Raw genomic sequence first — 20,874 nt, 5'->3', positions numbered from 1 at the left:
CATCATGAGAAAGTTGTCCCCCCCCCTGTCTGAAGAGACTTGCTGTTGCCATGGGGCCCCTGGAAATTGTAGTGTGGCTCCTGGTAAATGAAGGCTGTTGGGGGAAGGGACACGATGGCAAGTAAATAAAAGTACCATTTGCATGGTGTTTGCTTGACACCCTTTAAGCCAAGTTCTGCTCCGTAACTGGGGGTGCACCCATGTAGCCTATGCAGCGGAGACCCCCGCCTCCCCAAAACTTGGAGGACATTGGGGTGCTTTTGCTCGGAACAGGGCACCCCACCGTGACTGACAGCAGCTCCACACATTCACCCAGTGAGAAAAGAGGACGATGTATGACAAAAAGAGGAAGGAGACGGCATTGTCGGAGCAGTCTGGAGGCAGCAACTCACCATTCACAACAACATATAATTAGCATTTGACATAGACATCAGCCAAGAAAAACATTATAAAGCTTAGTGGGGAATTGTATATAATATTCAGGGGCTCTGGAAGTAAGACAGACATGATCCCAAAAGTCTCCGCCAGCTTTAAAATAGCTTGAAATGTCTTGACAAACGTTGACTACCATCGGCCACAACTACAAGCAAATACCGTGGTCTGAAAACCTCATACTTCACACTGTACCCAGTCACTCTCTTCCCATGAGCCCCCTTTGATACCTGATATTAAGACACGCAGGCTCGTGCTGTGACCTTACAATCACTTTTTGCTGGAGGACATCTAACACCCCGACCCTTAATCCTGTCATGCTGCTGCAGCAGAGCGGGCAAGTGGAGAAGGAGGCGGCTGCGAAGGCATTTGGCGACTTAAGAACTCATGACCCGCTGGGATTAATGAGCATTCTGAGAGGCGCCTTATTGACTCGATGCCTATTTCTGCTGCGTCCACCTTGAAGTGCGAGGAAGCCACATACATAAAATTAGTAACATCTACATGTAATGTTGTCAAACTTAATCAAAATACTTCAGCAATTGTTATATTTTAGGCACAGTGTGGACTTTTTTTTTCTTTAGTGGTGTTGCTCCAAGAATGTCTGCTTGTCAGTCGGTTTACCACTTTAATCCAGAGGGAATTACTGGATGGATTGTTGTGAAGTTTGGCACAGATGTTGAAGGCTATTGAAGGATGTTGAGAGTGATCCTCTGACTGCCCATTAAAATTGAATCTTGCCTCGAATACCGGCAAAGCCAGTTTGAATTGTATTTTTAGTGCTAATGAGCAAATATAGGCAATTTCTCTGAAATAAAAATGGACCGGCTCAAACAACATTTCCAACAAAGCATCAGCATGTAAACATTTTGCTTATTATAGAGTGCAGACAGGACGCATTTCTACCTTTGCGTGAGTGGAATGATTCACAAGCAGACGTTTTACGAATAATGAAGATGATGACAGGTGACTCCCACTATCCTTAACTGAACTGTCACAAGTCAGTCATCATCTAACCGCTTTATCCTCCACCAGAGGGTCGCGGGGGGTGCTGTGCCAATCTCAGCTACATCGGGCAATAGGCGGGGTACACCCTGGACAGTTCGCCAGTCCATCGCAGGGCCACACACAACTAGAGACAAACAACCATTCACTCTCACACTCACTCCTACGGTCAATTTAGAGTGTCCAATTTACCTATTCCCCACATTGCATGTTTTTGGTGTCATAAGAAAATGTTGAATATTGCCCCGACTCTGCAGAAAGAGGTGTGGCTCAGTAAAGGTGGCAGTGACTCTATGTGTGCTGATGTTAGTTCTCTGCACACACAGGACACACACACACACAGGCACACACAGGCACAGCAAAACCACAGACACTTAATTGATTCCAGCTAATCGAGGCAGCAACACTGGGCAAGTTGCACGTGTGTGCGAGAGAGAGTGTGTGAAGTCAACACATTCCCGACATTCCCAGCTCTGCCCAGAGAGGCATAAAATATTAGCCACGACACTGAGCTCAGAGTCTCTGTTGAGTCCTCCTGCTCTTTCACTCCACTGAAGTTCCTTCTGCTAAGTGACTGTGCACTTTGCTGTGACGGAAATTTTACCCACCCCCTCCTTTCTCGTTCATGATTCCTTCCACAAGATGATCATGAATGTACTTCTTAGTGAAAAGAACTGGCAGCACAAAGACTCCACATAGTCACGCCTGGTTCAGACGGGTCCATTGCAACTGGAAGTGCAGCAAAATTTCACTATGCTGATTATGTGTGTAACATTTGGCAGAAATGTAGAAATAAACTCCCCAAAATGTATTTGCATAAACTTAGAACTGCTTTAAATTAAAAAGTACTATGCGAATGAAGAAGAACCGTATGCTTTTTGGTCTGTGAAGGCCACTGTAGTTCCCTGACGCGAGTCCTTCGTTTGTTGCACCATTAGATGCCACTAACTCTTACACACTGGATCTTTAAGACTTCTGCTTCCACATGTGCTGCTGTCGGTCACATGATTCAAGCTCGAGCCGGAGACGGAGGAGAACCGGGCTCCTGCGAGGCCAACGAAAACCCCGCAGCCAAGGAAATGCCTACCGATCCTCTTCCTCCTCATCATCCTCGTCTGAGGCTCCTTATCTTAAGGCCAGAGCCAGATGCCTCACAGTGAGGCACTGTTACCATAGAGACTCTGTTTGCATTTCCCAGTGAGCAATTCTGGGACGTCTAGCTTTCAGCTGGAATTCAGACATTTCATTTAACACACAGCTCTGTCTGAAAAGGTGATTGTCTACGTGGGACAATTCTCTGTGAAATTGAACTTAATGTGAGGAGAAGGTACTGGATGTCATTTTAACAATCCATATCTCGCAGGCTGCATCGTCTGATGCCAGTTCACATAAGCTGATTTTGGCTCCCTGTGTTTTATTTTCAGTTGATGAAAATGAAAAAGCTGTCATTGGGAGTTGAGCAAAATTGTGCCTGCCAATCAACATTTGGAGTGTGCTCTCTGCTGCGTGCCCAGTCACAGGGCTGCATTCACATCGGCCTTCAGTCGTCTCTCTCATACCAGGCTGCTGTGAGGAAACAAAGAGCCTTTTCACATTGACCTTGACACACGGCCACCCCCATCACCACAGGAACCAGTGCAGAGGAATCCACCGCGACTCTCTGATATCAATCTCTGTGTGCTTGGCAGACGGTGATGCTTGGAGGGGAGGAAAATGCTCATCATGTTGTGTTTTTATTCCAAAGAAATATGTTTTAAAAACATAATGTGTAACATTTTGGTATTAAAATATCTTAGAGTAATGTTTCCAACACTCGTTTAGAAATCCAGACTGCCAAAGTTATAGATACTTCAATTTTGGTCGGCTTTTAGTGACATTATCTGTGTTTTAACGCTCTCTGCTATAAATTCTGGGGCAAATCGTTAGGTACAACGAGTACGTGTGTTATCTTTTCATTTTATTGCGTATATTTGTCAGAAATGGTTTGCTGCGTCAAAGCTCTATCCATAAAGCGCAAATGTTTAGAGGAACCAAATGAGACAAGATAACAAATCTCACGCTGCTTCCTGACATCATCAGATTAACGGCGCTTTTCCACTACACGGTTCCGGCACAGCTCGACTCTACTCGGTTTTTTTTTGTTTGTTTTCCCATTAGCGATAGTAGCCGGTACTATTTTTTTAGTACCTGTTCTGGCGAGGTTCCAAAGCGAGCTGAGCTGATACTAAATGTGACGTCGTCAGACTGCCGGCCACTCACTGGCTGAGAGTGTCGGCACTGAGTCATGAGTGCGACGTCCGACACAGGAATCAAACCGGACAATGCGGAACTGTAGAGAAGTTAAAAAGACTTAAAAGTGCCGATCCGCTTCATAGAGCCCAGGAAAACAATAAAAGCCTATTTTCTCAGCAGTGGCTGAACTGTTTGTTCTGAAACTTTAGGGTTTCATAAACGAGCTAATGATGCAGATACACACACAAACACAGAGTTAATTGGAGCTTCCGGTCTATGTCGCCTTTAACAGAGGAGTCTGGTGTATTTATAGACCGCACTGCCAAAGTTTGTGTGTCGCGTATAAAACAACGTCATGGCAGTATGACGGCGGTTGACTCCGCCCATGTTGAGGAGGTACCATAGTAATGGAAAACGATACCAAACCGAGTAGAGCCGGGCCGTGCTGAGTCTTGCTGGAACTGTATGGTGGAAAAAAACGCCACAAGTTCTTTGTTATTGTTTTGAGAGACCTCAGTGGTAGAAATTGCATACTGTGTGTTTAATGCATCCACAATATTTACATAAATTAACAACCTAAAGTAAACACTGAAGCTATTACTGATGAACCATTGTTATCAGTTTTAATCTGCTACTTACCTACAGCAATTATTAATCCTTTGGTCACAACTCAAAATCTATTGACTCATTCACGATTTAGTTACTTATTTTATGTGTTAACACCACAGACGTAGTCAGAGTTCATCAGAATAAGCTTTTATTCTCAAAAGCAAAATAAAAAAAAAAAAAGAGAGAGATTTTGCTTATTGTTTTTTTTCCCAATTGTGCAGCCTGAAAAGCACATAAATCCAGGCATTAAATTGCGGCTCACTTTTTCCTTTCTTTTCTTTTTTAAACAAAATAAAAATAAGATGCTTTCACTTTTTACATTTCTGTCATAAGACATTACTTCAGGACTGTACATCAAGCTTTTTACAAAGCACGCAGAGCTTCAAAATATACAACGTCCATTCACATTTTATACAAATAAAAACCCAAGTGGTGTCTGCTACATTTAAATCCCGGGGTGTCCCGTCATCTGCGAATGAAGAAGGCCGTCCAGACACATTCCACGCTGCGTCACGTTGAACTCTGAGAACAGAGCCCGGCTAACATGCTGCTTGGCAACATTCAGGAGCTCCACTCATTGTCTCCAAAGGGTCACAAGACAGTCAGAGGAGAGAGGCGCTGCCACAGGGTCAGTCCATCAGCCTCTTCTCTCCTCAGCATGAACATTTGATTCAGCTCTCGTCATCACCCAGTGAGGACTTGTCCTAATTCCAAACGTGGGCAGGGAGTCCAGTCAGTCAGTGTCCATGTGACAGGGGTTGGTGCCCTGTTGCTCCGCCTCATGATACAGCCGCAGGAAGTCTTTGTAACGTGGGGCACAGCCCATCCAGGCCTCACCGAACCTCACTGTCCCCGTGAAGAGGAAGTCGCCCTCACCAGACCTCACCCCACAGTGCAGGGGCATCTTGATGTGACCAGTCCAGCTGCGTACCCTCACACCACCAGATGCAAAGACCTGGGTCTTCTGTCTGTAGAGGTGACTGATCTCCACAGTGATGGACGAGTGCTCCTCCTCTTGCTCCACCTTCCTAATGTTGCCCCGTGCCACTGGAAATACAAAACAGGAAGACAGGATTTAGACACTCAGTGTGCGTACATGACGTTAGAAAAAAAGTATATGTGACTGAAAGTGTACTAAATCAAATTTCTCCAAGCCAGATCAAGGGACTGGGAGTTGAATGTTTTCAGCTTGGTGCTCTGCGCATGCTCCACAGTTACCACCCCCAGCTTTGACCCTTCTATAACCCAGGAGGTTAATACAAGGGAAATAATAGAAGAGGCCGGCTACACAGAAGAAGACAACAGCAAGAAAAACAGGGTCATAAAAAGAGACCATGTATGCTCTGTCACTGTCAGCTTAAACAATTCAATATTTTGCAGTTAACTGATGGTCAAAAAACAATGAATGGTGCTTGACACAATGACAACTAGCCACAAGATAAAGCTGTTTGATTCTGTGATAATTCAACCTGAAAATGCTTAACTTATATCGCACCTAGTGTAGCAGAGGCAGAGGAACGACTCATAGTACTTGTTTACAAGGACAAGGAAAGTAGTATAATTAAACAACTTGACTGTGCACGGAATTGTACTGACTGGTAGTATAGCTAACACGCTATTTGAATATGTACATGTTCAAAGCAGCACTGATACTTACCAAAGTCATTGGTGCAGACTGCCAGAAGCATCTCAGCATCACTGCAGGGCTGACAGGGAGCTAAGAAGGAAATAAAGAGAGATGAGAGTGGATGAGTTTGGTGGACACAAAGAACTACAAACAGAAAAAGGAAAAGTCAATGATGGCTTTAGCGCTTGCAGCATGATTAAAAAAATCTAGTTGATGTGTCCAAAATTAAGTACATTTTATTTATACAGCACCTTGCACAGATATGGAATCACAAAGTGCTTCACAATGCAATACAAGTAACACAGAAAAAACACAAATCAAACAATAAAAACCCTTGTCTAACGAAAAGCCTGTTTAAAGAGAAATGTCTTTAAGTGCTTTTTAAATACATCAGGGGAAGGGGGACAGTGTTTTTGTAAAAAAAAACAAAAAAAACATTAAAATGAAGTTAATTATTAAAGTTAATTATTGCACATTAAGAAACATGTCCATATGTGTATGTGGGCATGTGTGTGTGATTGATGCTCAAAGTGGGCTGCTCCTTAAGCTTCCCCCACCACAACAGGAAACCCTTGACACCCCATGACAAACAAGGACCAGATGAAAAGGATATAAGGGAGAGAGACAGGGAGAGAGACAGCTCTGACCTGAGCTCTGTTAGCACTTCAGCGGGCTTGTTGGGACTGAAACCGCCAGTGCAAACTCGAGCCCTTAAAGTGGCAGATAAGTGGGACAAAATGACCCTGTTACCACCCCCCCCAACAAAAAATACACTACCATAAATGCAGGTTATCTAATAGCTAGAGGGTAAATAACCAGGTGTAAAAAAAGTGAAATAAATAGCCTTTAACTAGAGGCTACACAGCAGCAACTCCGACTGCATCCTCCCCCAAACAGCGTTTTATGGCTGGAGAAAGGACCTTAAATGAGAGCAGTCAAGTCAATTAGTTGAAACTAACTTGAACAGCTTCATTAGCCGTGGAACTGCAGCAGTATCAGTACCTTAAATTCAGTACTGGTACTTTTTATTCCAGTCGAAACAGAAGCAAACAGCCTGTTTTAAACTTATAATAACATTTGGGTCAGGCTCAGGTTGTTCTTTTTCAGAGCCGAGCTGTGAGCTCACACTTGGAGACAGAGAAGTTCATGATTCTCCGTGGTGCACGCTAGGCTCTTCACTTACAGTACAGTGCACCTTCACGACTTTGGAACCAACTGAAGGGTTGGAATTTGAAAAACGCCCTCATTTACACATCTGGCCATGAAGCGGACTGTTCAGAAAGTAGAAAAATATGTGTGGACCATTGACTGAAAAAATACTTGCTATAGAAGCAAGTATTTGTGTGTGTCCTCTGCCATGGGTGCAGGGGTGGAGCTTATTTTTAGCAGGCTGGTGTGTACGGGTGAGGGGTGAGCACGTCTTAGGTCAGCTTGTGTAGCAAAAGCACTGCCAGACCACTAAAGAGATCAGAGGTCAATCAGCCCCAAGCTCGGACGGTTTAAGAACAGCTGGAAAGCTGGGAGACTTCAGAGCGGCCGACCTCGCCCTGAGCCCATAGCAGAGTGCAAAAAAAGGCACTTTGAAGTGAGCCTTCATGCTGCCATGGCATCAGGCAGAGCAGCGAGCTGAGGCCTAAAAGCCAGCAGTGTTGTCTCTTTCCTCCAAAGCGGAGCAGGGCTCACATGTCAGACATGAAACAGAACCACAGGAATGGGCCAAGAGCCGAGTCAGCATCTCTCTTCTGGCTCGTGCACATGCAGCGCTGCTCTGATCAGAACCACTTCACAGGAGGAGAGGGGGATGAGAGATGGAAGGAGTGGTAAAGGAGGAGTGGAGGGGCACATGCTGTCCCTGCAACATCTGGGGCCTGATGCATTCCACTGTAATGGAGCACAACTTGCTAATACCACTCGGCACAGACAGAAACCACTTCAAACGACCAGGAAGAGAGTGGGAAGATGTATGGAAGGGAGAGGAATGAAAAGAAAAATACTAGAATGATAAATAGACAAGAGAGAAATTAAGAGGTAGGAAATGGGGGGAGGGGGGGCAAAAAAGGGGAGGATAATTTTAGTGAGCTGAAAGGGAGGCTGAGGGAGTGACATAGAGAGAAGAAGGAGTGGGGAAAATAAGCCTATATGTTCGCAGTAGTTCCTCCCAACATCTGGTTGGAGATACATTCCAGCTTGATGGTAAGCAACTCAATCCCAGCACAGCGGGTCAGAGAGACGGCAGAGGCAGAGCAAAGATTGAAGAAAGGGGGGGGAAAAAAAAGAAGAAGATGAGAGGGAGCAGAGGAGCAATCAATCCATTAATCCTGGCTTCACATGACACGAGACCACTGTCTTTGAGAATCAACCCTGTGTGATGTGAGGCCATTAGGGCTGAGGCACTGGAGACTTTGATATTTTTGTGGGTACTGAAAAATGACCTGTCATTAGAGATGACACCACTCTTTCTTGTCTGATACAGACACCAATATTACCAACATGACTATCTACTACAACACTAGGACAATTTCAAAAAAAGTGAAAACCACATAACAAATATTCCGCTAATACGCAGAAATACAAATTACAGATCGTAAAAGTATCAGATCGACACTGAACACACACTAAATTTCATCAGGACCAGAGCCAAACCCCTCCCCCCTCCTGCTGAGACGGATAATGAAGCCGAATGTTCATATAATATGAGAACCCAGAGAGCCGTAAAAACAGACGTGGGCCTGATACCCGCTCATGTTTTGTTTTTGGTGGAAAAAAACACATTCGCTCACACAGTTTGAAGCCGTGCAGGTTTGGCAGGTACGCAGCGTGAAAATACATGGCTGTTTTTCAGCGGAGGCCCACTGTTTTGCTGTGCCACATACGGCCGTCCAAAAAAAACGACTGCAGTTTCAGGGCCTTGCGGTGTTTTCAAGTCAAGTGTGGATAATTGTGAAACGGCTTGACATTTCAATATTTTATCCTCCGAGAGAAAAAAAAAAGGAAAAATGAAAGCTCCATAAAGCCTCAATGCTTTAAATCTCACAGTGAAAGAATTTGACAAGGAATATATTTTCTTCAAACCAAAGTGTACAGACAGTTCCACGAGAGAAATGGACTTTGGCCTCAAGACTGTGTTGGAGCAAATGTTGATTTTCCTACTATTAAAAGTCCAACTTCAGAAATGTTTCCACCAGTAGATGGCTGCATTTAGTTCCCATCACACACCACAGTGGATGGAGCACACTGGATGCCTTTATAATGGCTACAAGAATAAAAACCAAAGTTATTTATCTGACATTGTGTCGTAGAATAATAAAGGAGCTGCTTCTTACCACCCAGCGAGTTCGCCGCCGCTCCCAACCTGTCGCTGACCAGCTCGTACTGGAACGCCGTGATCCGCCGGCTGATGTCCAGGCGGGGAACGGCCTCGATGAAGAGCGCCCCCTCCCGGATGCTAAAGCAGTGCACTTTGCCCTGAGCCTGGTCCTGCTCTCGCAGCAGCAACCGCAGCTTTCCGTTGCGGTCCAAATAGATGTTGGTGCCGCTGGAGTCCGTGGAAGTTTTGATGCAGACGGAGAGGCGAGCGGCGGCGGGGGACACCGTGTTGGGTCGCAGGTTCACGATGATGGCCCCCGTGGGATAGAGCCACTCCAGGGAGCCCTGGGAGCAACGTAGGTAAACCTGCTCCACGTCCCTTGTGTGGCCTTCGTGAGTCAGTCCACTAGAAGAAGAGAAAAAAAGACATCAGCGTAGATCAACCATCTTAAACCTGCTCTTCAGCACAGAAGTTATTAAAAAATATTTCCTCATCATTTACAAGCTTAATTAATTAGCAAGAACCCGATGATGCAATGCATTGTCAGCCTATTCAAATGGCAGCCCGTGGGCCACATGCGGCCCATAGCCAGCTTCACAGTGGCCCAACCTGTGGTTTCACCAGAAACAACTGAAGAAATAACTAGAGAAAGACTTTTCTCTGTCTCTGAAGATGCCTACATCGATTTGGTCTTTTATATTGTGTTGAAGGCACTTTGAGATGTTTGTGGGTCGTATATAACACATTTTTGTCTTATTTCAAAGAGAAACAAATGCTTTTTGATTGTATGCACTTAATGCACCTGAGATGACAAATTTAAAATAGTTACAGCTTAAACTGTGTACTTTTTTATGCACATTGAGGTGTGGGAAGGACAGGTACGGCTAAAATAATTGTATTGCTAGTTCTTTTTTTTTAATGCACTTTTTGAGGTACATTTTAAATTTGCCATCACCTGCTGCTAACTGTGCTGCAGAATAAGTCTGGCCCAGCTAAATTTCTTGGTTTGAAACTTCGGCCCAAATGAGTTTGTAATTGAACAGTCCTGCCATATAGTGTGATATTTTTGGATACTATCAACAAAACCATATATTTCAAGTCCTCATGGTAACTAAAATAAAAACATGTGCATAAATAATGTACAATCTTCTTTGTGTAATGAGAGAAACAAGAGAGGGGAGTGATTCAAATGGCTGAAAGCTTGCTGCCAACTAGTTGGAGGCATAAATATAACTCAAAACCACTGTCGAGATTAGTGATTAATAAGGGTTTCAAGGAATCAATACAGCATCATGCCATGATGAAATATTGCAATATTTTAGTACATCAATATTTTCTTGCACCCCTATAGTTAACTGACCAAGGTGAAGACCTCAGGCAGACTCGAAGAACGATGCACTACATTCCTCCTGAGGCATTAAAGGCCATCTGCACACAAGACTGGCTGCATGACCAGTCACGAGCCGGAGCAGCCAAAATGACCTCAGCTTCCAACACACACTCCCCATGCCACATTGTTCCTGCCCCAGCTTTGGCAAAACGCACCACTGGCAGGCTGCCCCTTTGGGAAGAGTTTGGAGGCAGAAATGGATGAATGAAGGGGACACAGAGGCTTCTGGGCAAGACAAGAGCAGCAACAGTAGCTGGGCCTGCTGCATGCAAGTGCAAATGCAGGTCACGCACCGAACCTCCCCTTGCTTTCAAGCCACCAAAGAGACTGGAAGAGACTTGTCCGGGCAGCACTTCGGACTCTGGCGCCAGCATGACCAAATGACTCCCTCCAGAACTTAATGCCTGGTCAGGATTTGAAAGCTCCAGTCTGTCAGTCATTCTGTGGCAAAGCCAAAGGCAGGAAGCCATCAGCAGTCTACCAGCATGTGCATGCCAAGCTAGCGGTTTGACTCTCAGGCAGAAACGCCCAGTCTCCTGAAAATGAGATGCTGAAATTCAAATTTGCCATAGATCTAAAGTAACCCATGGCACATGCTGAGCATATGCAGCCGAAAGCCTCATAACCAGGCTCTCCTCAGCACGCCTCTAATTAAGTCCTTTCTAACTTCATCACGTCTGCATGCAATTAAAGGAGATTAGTCAACAGTCTCACTAATGAACAACAGATTATTGGTGGAGAGCTCAAAGTGCTGAATATCGTCCACCCCTCCTGAGCGGAGGATGAAAAACAAAAACCACACCATTTGAAGAGCAGCCTCTCAAGTGCAAAACAGATTTGGGCAGATGTTTAATGAGAGGTGAAAACTTTCCAGCGTAGCCTCAAGTTTTAGGATGGTTAACGATGCACCATATATTCTTGTTAGAGTTAAATGTCCACACGTGAATCCTTGTGTTTTTCAGTGTCTGTGAGGGTTTAGATAAGATGAGATCATTTAGTCCTTATTTGTCCCACAATTGGGAAATCTACAGTGTCACAGCAGCAGAGACAGTTAAGACCAATCATCAAATACAACATAAAAACAACGACGCTGATTCAAGATCATACAATCCAATCCAAATCCACTTATATATAAATAACACAGTTGCCCAAAGTGCTGTGCAAGAACATTAAAATGACAAAATCTGTATCACAATCTGTATTCCATCCACACACCAATATTAATGGGCAGCTAAAAAATGACATTTTTGAGTTTTATTTACTCAAAGATCAGAATGAGCAGCTCTATCTCACACACAAAATCCTTACATTTGATGCTGCCTTCAAGTGCTGCCAGAACTTTGCATTTTCATGTCAGATGAGCGGAAAAAAAAGGGGGAAAAATATTCCATAAAATGTGATTTAACAAATGCTGGATCTTCTTTCTACCAGTTTCAAGTGATCAGTGTGTTTATTTTTGTACACCACTGAGGGAAGTGAAATTAATCCGATGCAATATATACATTTGTATATAAAAATAAAAATTATTATAATAATAAAAAAAACAGTATGAGCGGACATCCACACGGCTCAGTGAACTCACCTGCCCTTCCAGCTGCACTGGTCGCTGGAGTACTGACTGGAAATCACCCGACACCGGAGCAGGAGAAGCAGGAGAGGCAGCAGGGAGACCAGCATCGGCGCCGGGGTGAGCATGTCGACTCTTGCCACTCACTTTGCCTCCTCTCGAGCGAAACTGCGATCAAGTCCACCACCGTGTTCCCAGCTACATAGTGTTTCCATGTGACCCCGGAACGCTCCTTCCGCGCCTGTCTCCTCCACCCGGAGTCCCTGCCTCTGTTCCCGCAAGATTAAGGTAGTTTTTCTCGCTTATTGATCGCACTCGGTCGTGGGGGAGCCGCGCTGACATCAGTGTCCGTGAATGTGAGTGGAAAAACTTCAGCTCCGACTCCGAGTGTGTGTGTGCGTGTGTCAGCAGCAGCAGTGAACGCTCTCCACGTCACACCCCGCTCACTGTGCTGCGTTCAAGTGTTCAGCCGAGGCTCGGATTTCAGACAATGTCGGTATAAAAAAGTTTTACCCATGTTCATACTACTTACATGCAGTCTTGTATAAAGTTCATAAAAGTATCTTACCAGAAAATTACTTTGGTAGAAGTTTACTTTTTTTAATAATATTACTTAAGTAAACGTCTTACAGTTTCTGACATTTACTGTACTTAAGTATCAAAAGTAATCTTCTGATATAAATGAACTTAAGTTTTAGAAGTAAAAGTGAGGAGTTGGTATTGAGCCATTCAGCCATTCAGTTCAATTCCTGGCTTTGCTAGTCTATAAGTGTCCTTGAGCAAGACACTTAATCCCATGTTGAAGCGTGTGAATGTGTGAATGGCAAAACTGTAGTGTAAAGCAGCACATCAAGATGAGAAAAGATCTATATAAATACAGACCATTATCAACACTACTGATAATTATATTTGGTTGTAACAAGTAGATTCAAGATTCTTTATTGTCATTCCAACACACATTCGAACATGAGGTGGGAACAAAATCGCAGTCTCTTCAGAATGATTAAGTAACAAAGATAGCGCAAATGTAGTGGAGTAAAAGTTGCTCAAAATATTAATAACAAAGTACAGATATGTGAAATTTGTACTTAAGTACACTAACAAAGTATTTGTACTTTGTTACCTTACAACACTGACAAAATGTAATATTCAACTCTTTCTTTATGTTATTTTTCTCTAGTGATTACATTTATTTAACCTAATTTGATCACTATGGACATGGAACCATTCTGTAATGTTGAATCCAACTTCTATGTGCTTCGTATTATATCTTTGAATACTTTTTAAGGTAAAATGTTATAAAGTAATGTTAATTAAGAATTACATTTTTAATTGGTTAAATAGCCTTTCAGACCATCAACACTGATCTATGTTGTTCTATGCCTCAAACTCAAAATGAGTCAAACTCAGTAGGGGGCCAGTCAAGTGGGAAAATTACAACTTTTTGAGAAAAAGAAATCAAAATAATAATATTTATGATGATATTTCACACAATTTCAAAATAAAAGTGTTTGTTTTGATATGGAACGATAACTAGTTCACAATAGAAACTTACAGTATGTATGATGCAAAATGAATCCATAACAGAAAACAGAAACAGAAATCTTTTCTGTAACAGACAAAAACAAGCACACACTGATCACTGGAAACTGACTGGAAAGTGTCCAGCTTGAAAAGCATTTGTCCATCAATTTTATGCAATTTTTTCCCACCCTTTTGCTCAGCTGACATCGAAATGCAAAGTTCTGGCAGCACTTGAAGGCAGCATCAAAGTCAAGGATTTTGTTTGTGAGGTAGAGCTGCTCATTAATTTCTTAAAGACAGTAGAAGTAATTATCTACCTACCTATTTATATTGGCTTGTGGATTGAATATAATTGGTCTAATTAAGTCATAATCTCCAACAAATATCCTATTGAACTAATTTGCAAGGGTTTATCCGCTGTGGTTCAATATTTAAAAAACTCTATGGTACAATGTGTAATGTTGCTGGGCGTTTACCAGCTGTAATTTAATACACACTACCCCTAAGTACTGTATGATTGTATAAGTGTGTAATCACGTTAAAATAAAAAAACTTTTCATAACATTAGCATAAGCATTTTTTGTGCACTTTAGACTAGGGGCTTGCTTTACAGGGTCTGGCATAGTTCTTTGGCTCTAAGGGACATGCATTCTATGTTTTGATACGATTTTACAACACAAATGAGGAGAGACAGCCCCGCCCGGATGAATCTGATGCACAAAGCAACAAACGAGAGGCAGGAAACGGCACAGCGAGGAGGAAATTTGAAAAGAACACTGAGTGGAGGAGTAAATTGTTGCACACTGGACCTTTAATGGCTGATGATTATTTGTGGGGTTGTTTAATAAAGAGTACATTTGCAAAAAAGCAAAGCAGAACATTACTGAATGCAGGGAGCTTACTTCACTTACATATAAAGGCAAGAAGCAACTGATGTTTGTTCCTCTGCTCTCCCACGGCAATCTGCAGAAAATAAAATAAAACCACATTGAGAGGTGAATGAACAAGTGGGGAAGAACGTAATGTCATCTTTCTGAAATATTAATGGCAATGTCTGTGAATACTGAATAATGCCACACTGGTAGTAGAATGTGGGAAAACACCAAATTGTTAGAGATACACAACTTTTATAATAAACTTGTATCATCTAATTACTTTAACGATTCCCCAAACTGTGCTTGACAAACCCGCGCCTCGTGGCTCGTGCAGAGCTGCCTCCAAGTGCAACCAGAGCTGCAGGGACTTGTAGAGCGGTGGGGCCCGTTAGCGATGGGTGCATCTGTAAACAAGAACTACTTTTTAGACGATATGTTTTGCGTGTGCCTGGTGTTGGGCATTAGGAAAGAAACCTGTCTGACGAGGAAAACCAGAGCAGTTTGTAACTGCTACTGTTCCTCTTTGGTTTCTTGGTACATGGAATTGGTTGTGTGGCGGGTTGATGATCGACAAGTCTGGCTGGCTGACCTGACATGCAGGGTACATGTCCTGGCTTGGGCTGCATGCCACCAATGGGCCCCACAAAACCCTCTAGATGTGAGAGCAGATAGGCATTGAATCGTAACTGTCTTACATATTGAGCAACCTTATGATGTATGATGTGAGTAATCTGGATTAGACTGTGTGCGCTCTAGTTTCTGTATTGTCTGGGAGTTGTACTTTTTAATGAGGCAACAACCGCAAGGCGTGTGAGGACATGATGTCTGAGGATCAATCACGGTGACACCTGCACTGTTACACCAAAGCTACACCTGTAACAGTATTTCAATTAAGTCTTTGAGCTGTAGTTTGAGATTGGAGTGTGACGCATCAAAATCCTTTATATGTCTTGGGACCGCTTGTTACTTAAAGAAAACTTCCAGTGATAAAATTGCAAGTTGTCTGGGCTGATGTCACTTGAGTCAGCGCTAGTTAAGGTTGTAGAATGTGAGCTTGTGGCCATTAGTAAAACACACCCAAACCTTACAACAAGTTATAGACTGTGGATGGAAGTTCTTAAATTTCCTCCTGAAGCCAAGAAATAAGAATATGCTTCACTCATTTCATTTAGGGGCCACATACAGCGCAATTTGATCTCAAGAACTCCAAAAATTAAGTGCAATTTCAACAATATTTAGCCTAAGTTTATCATTTATACATGCACATTACAACTAACAGATCACAGTGGATTCTACAAAGGCACAAAAAATATAGTATTTCACATTATGATTAGATTCTAATCATACAAATTCATCCTATGGTGCCGGATTGGACCCTCTGGTGGACCAGTTCTAGCCTGCGGGCTGTATGTTTGACACCCTTGGTCTACTGCTTTATCCTCCACATGAAGGTCACAGGGCTGCTGGTGCCAATCCCAGCTGACATAGGGTGAGGTGAATGGTGAGTCCATCACAGGGTGGTCCACCTGTCGCACCTATGGGCAATTTAGAGTGTTCCATTTTGGACATGTGGGAGGAAACCCAAAGAAAACCCACGCACACACAAGGAGAACGTGCAAACTCCACATATGAAAAGTTATGCTATAATGGGGCTTGAAAAAGCTGTGGAAACACAGGGCAATATTACATTACTATCAAGAATAAAAGCAATGAATCTTTTGTCTAGCCTTTTAGAATAGTGCTTATATGTGAATACATAATGTGACAATGACTGTATTTTAGTTTTTGGTATGTATATTGGTGCACTTCATCTAAATGGCTTTACATAACTTTGATAATGTAGTATTCATTTAATTTAAAATTGATTGTTGGTCATTTCATCTCTGAACTATATAGTATAAAACAATATACTCAACAGAGGAAGAGTCTTTCATATACTGTGAAACAAAAAACAATGAGTACATGCCGTACAACTGTGGGATCTCATCTGTTTAACATGAAGAGCACATTTGTCCTCATCTTGTTATTCCAGTTGCTCAATCACTCGCTGCGTACGTGTTTGTTATTTTCACTGTCTTTGCTGCTTTAAAGGAAGCAAGTTAAGCACTTACTCTCCACCTGTCGGAGGTTTCACTGCCGGTGGGAGTGTAGCAATGGGGCACAAGGAGGGGAGAGATCAGATCGATGACAGACAGCAGGAGAGTGAAAAACAGAAAGTTAATCAGATGGTGTGCTCCTGTTGTTGGTTTTTAGATTGAAACTTGGCAGAGGAGCGCTGACATTTAACAGCGAGGAGCAGTTTAAAGTAGGGGATTAGGTGCGTTGGGTAAATATGTGTTATGTTGCCTGGGATAGTGAGGTTGAAGTAAGGTCTATAAAATGGTGAAGTTTGGGGGAGGGGAAGTTTTTTTTTTTTTTCTTTGTCACGCCTGTTGTCCCGACCTCTTGCTGAGCGGGACTCACTTTTATGCCAGGAGCTCGCCTCCAGGTGGAAAAGCAGTCGTAAAACAAATTAGGCTACTGACAGGATGTGATTTTTACTGTTGCTTGTCCTTGCAGTTCCTAACTGTGGCTCATTGACGGGTTAACAAATCCTTGTGAAGAGAGCTGTATTTTGTAGTGCCTCAGACGGTGAACAAAGCTCACACTGACATCTCCTCCTCTGGGTTTAAAAGTACAGCTCATCGATCTGTTTGGCTGAGTTCTTCCCTGTTGGTGAATGTTGAGTTAATTTTCAACAGCCTTCTAGTCAGCGTCCAACCTCCGTTTGATGGATACCTAAACTGTTGCTGAGCCAGACCCGACCTGTTTCATTTAGCCTGCTATCGCTGGAAGATAAACTGTAAACTGCAGTCACACACGCATGTCCGATATCTTGTGGAATGCGCGAGCAGATTGCAAGGTGCTGATACCATCAAGAGGCCGTCTGCCTGTCATCATCCCTCTCTGGCTTCTTTCCAGACCGTCAGAAATGCAGCTGAGCTCAAACCTGCGTCCACATTCCTCTCAGTTAACAAGAACCCTGTCATTTCCAAATGTCAGCCGTATCAGAAGACCGACATGGTGTTTGTATGTCTTCCGACACCTCGCACGGATTTGACAGTGTTTTTCTCCTGCGTAGACAACACGGCAACAAACATATAATGCACTCGCTCCAGTGTCTCAGTCGCCAGCCGTATGCAGCGATTGCGTTGCTCATCTAGTGAAGTCCAAAAATCCAGTCAGTGCGAAAATATGTGGGAAGTGAGTGACAAATTTGAAGTATGCGGCAACTGGCACATCTCACTCAAAATTCCCTGAAGTTTTTGCAAGCCATAGAGACAAGGCCTGTCTTTTGTTTTAGCCCTGATGGTGATGTGTCTATAGGCGTATGTATATAGAGTATGTGTGTAATTGGAGGAGGAAGAGAGGGAAAAAAAACATTCTGATATACAGAGAAAAGAAAGGCCAACGTGAAGAAAACCAGAAAATGTCACGGTTGTGCTCCTAAGCTGTTAGGGGTGGCAGAAGAGATTAGATGTTGGCAGGACCTCAAGACAGCGACATGCACAAGTCCATGCAGAATTAGACCTTGATGCCTTCAAGCTGTTCTCAACACCATACTATCAGCTCCTTCGTATCCATCTCTCAACAGCTCTGGGAAACTCAAGGAACCTCTGCACTGGGGGGCTCTAAAGAAAAATGTGGGTCAGAGTCTGTTCTGAGAGGGCGCTCGGAGGCAGGTGGACAACTCAGCACAGCAAACGCGAAGTGAACTCTGCTCTGCCTTTGAATTTCACAGAGCTCAGATATGGATTAGGCCCACAAATCTGAGCGATTGTGAAGCTTAGGGATTAGGAAATCAGTGACCCAACATAAGGACCATAACTGAACATGGGCAGAGGAACCGGCCTTCAAGGTAAAACGTGACTTTCTAAGGAAAGTAGTCCCAGTGACCTTCCTTCAAGACGATGTCCGCTCTCCAGATTAGCTCTAGTGCTGTGATTCTCGTGGCTTCCTCCAGCCCACGTCCCTTCCTCTTCTTCATGGCCCTGTGACATGAGATTTTCCTTGATGGGCACACTCATTCTTCAATTCACCCAGTCATCCTGGAATGCCGCGCACAAAGAGCATCATCCATTAGGCTCGCTGATACCAGGTGACAACCATGATAGATTCAGCGGCTGTAGGGGGAGGTTAAGGATTGGGAGCACTCTTCTTTTTTTAATACTCAATTTCTTGAATTCCCATAGGGGAGATGGGCTCCTCCTGTTTACCCACAGTCTCTGGCAGATTTCCTGAATAATACTTTGGCCTCTTTCTGGGACATTTAGACATATGATTATCCCACTAATGCATGCATTCTTACTGGGCTTTGTTTTTCTTTTCAGGAAAAGGAACTCCATAATTACAGTGATTAGGTTTCCTTTATCTGTGATCTTTACTCGTTACTGTTGTTTGTTTGTCACACGCTACATACACATAACAATAGCAACTGAGTGTATTTACTTTTCAAATATTTCAACTATTGTATTGAAGTAGAGTTTTGATTTACTCTGATTTCTTTACTAGAGTTTCTCCAGTTTCTATTTCTGTAATTAGTAAAGTAATTAGATGTTGCTCAGATGTTTATTCTGGTTTATTCTGGCTTTGGATTCTGTATGTACACTTAGCTGATATTGTATCTACAGAATAATAATGTCACATTGTGATATTGTTACTTAAGGATCTGGATATGTCTTCCAGCTATACTGCACAGCTGACACGGCCAGCCAACAAGCAGAGTTCTCTCTCTATACAAATTTCCATTAACAAGCCCATGTGTTTACATAAGTAGAGAATGAGAGAAGCAAACACAGGAGAGGAGAACAGTCGGCCTATTGTGTCCATCCACATGCAAAGTGTTATATTAGCACATGGTTTGCCTTAAGAAAAAAACCAATAAACTATTCAGAACAAAACAATCGGTTAAATCTCGGTATAAACTAAGCATGATGGCTGGTTATAGAAATTCTGACCCAGTGGCCTTGTTCTTGGAGTGCTCGTACAGAGAAGCCTTTATAACGTCCTCTGAATGGATCTCATTCTGCCAGTAACGAGAGCTGGATTTCGGAAACCCAGTGTTCTGACACCAGTGTGGTCTGAGCTGAAGGTGATTCTCGCCTCATCTGCTGAGTCACAGTGCGACGACAGCTGTAAACACGGGTGACAGGAGGTGACAGGCTCATGGGAAAAGCAGAGGTCAGGAAAACAAAAACACGTCTTAGTTCGGCGGAGAAGACCAAAGACGTAGTGACGTGTTTCGGGTCCCTCACAGGCACAAACTTACACTCCTCAGGACTCTAATGAGGAGTTATTTTATCACCCAGTGCAGCTCTGTTGTACGTTTTCATGAGGAACAATCACGATTCACACTTTTTCCTCTTAGTTCTTAATGGTCATATGTCTGCACGTGGGTTTCAGGTTAAATTTGCTTTCCCCTGAAATGTGGAGCAGATGTTTCGTCATCACCGCCACTGCAAAACTGTCACATACTGGTATGTTTTCAAGGAAATGCTGCGGACTAACGTAAACAGAGTGAAAGGGGTGACACACACACAAGATGTGTTCAAGATGACTCAGTCTCATCATCATCGTCATGTTTTTCCTTGGTGTGTACGACAAAAAAAAGTTTCATGCTTAAAGATCCATAACGTGAAGTGGTTGCTAAATATGCAAATCTCTGTTTTGTTTTCTGGTCTCAGGTGAAAAATATCACAGGCAAGCCAAGACATGAAGCATGGCACTAATAAAGCAACACAAAAATAACCTGTTTCGGATCTGAGTGTTCCCGAAATTCAGCCTGAAGTCATGTCAGACAGCAGAGCCTGTTATTAGGACACATTTTCAACTGAGCAGGTAAGAGAGTTAAGGAAATCAGCTGCTGGGGGTTTGTTTGCCGCATCATTACACTCACCCTGCATTAGTTAGACTGTGCTGAAAGAAGGCCACATTCACATGGAGAGATCATTTCACGGTCTAAAGCAGGTGCTCCTGGACGCAGAGAAAGTCAGAAGAGTGAGAGTAGTCACTATTCTGGACGGAGATGAAAGTGGCCGATGTGCTGACTGAGTGGAACATGAAGGCCTGGATCAGCTGCACGATCAGCTGAGGGATCATGGGAGCTGAGCAATGAGGCCGTGCACTTAGTGTAGTTTGTGTTCGTCAGCACTCAACTCCAGTATCAAACCCAGCCAAGGAGATACACAGAAAACACGCACGTCTACAGCATTAATCAGCAAGTTGTCTGGCCGGTTTGTCTGACTGTCTGACTCACATATTCTCCAG

General features: G+C 43.3%; 1 protein-coding gene across 1 annotated transcript; it reads right to left on the bottom strand.

The window, feature by feature from the left end:
- Nucleotides 1-4,409: 4,409 nt before the first annotated feature.
- On the bottom strand, nucleotides 4,410-12,577 carry metrnla (meteorin like, glial cell differentiation regulator a). The gene is made up of 4 exons (XM_044015313.1): nucleotides 12,185-12,577; nucleotides 9,229-9,617; nucleotides 5,936-5,995; nucleotides 4,410-5,325 (listed from the first exon to the last, which is right to left on the bottom strand). Exons 1-4 carry the CDS (start codon nucleotides 12,295-12,297, stop codon nucleotides 5,012-5,014), a joined length of 876 nt encoding a protein of 291 aa, XP_043871248.1. The 5' UTR covers nucleotides 12,298-12,577; the 3' UTR covers nucleotides 4,410-5,011.
- Nucleotides 12,578-20,874: the final 8,297 nt, after the last annotated feature.

The sequence above is a fragment of the Solea senegalensis genome, unplaced genomic scaffold (assembly GCF_019176455.1).
Source record: "Solea senegalensis isolate Sse05_10M unplaced genomic scaffold, IFAPA_SoseM_1 scf7180000013241, whole genome shotgun sequence".
In the NCBI taxonomy this organism is placed as follows: Eukaryota; Metazoa; Chordata; class Actinopteri; order Pleuronectiformes; family Soleidae; genus Solea; species Solea senegalensis.
Note: the sequence above shows the minus strand (reverse complement) of the source record. Positions and strands in the feature narration are given on the sequence as shown.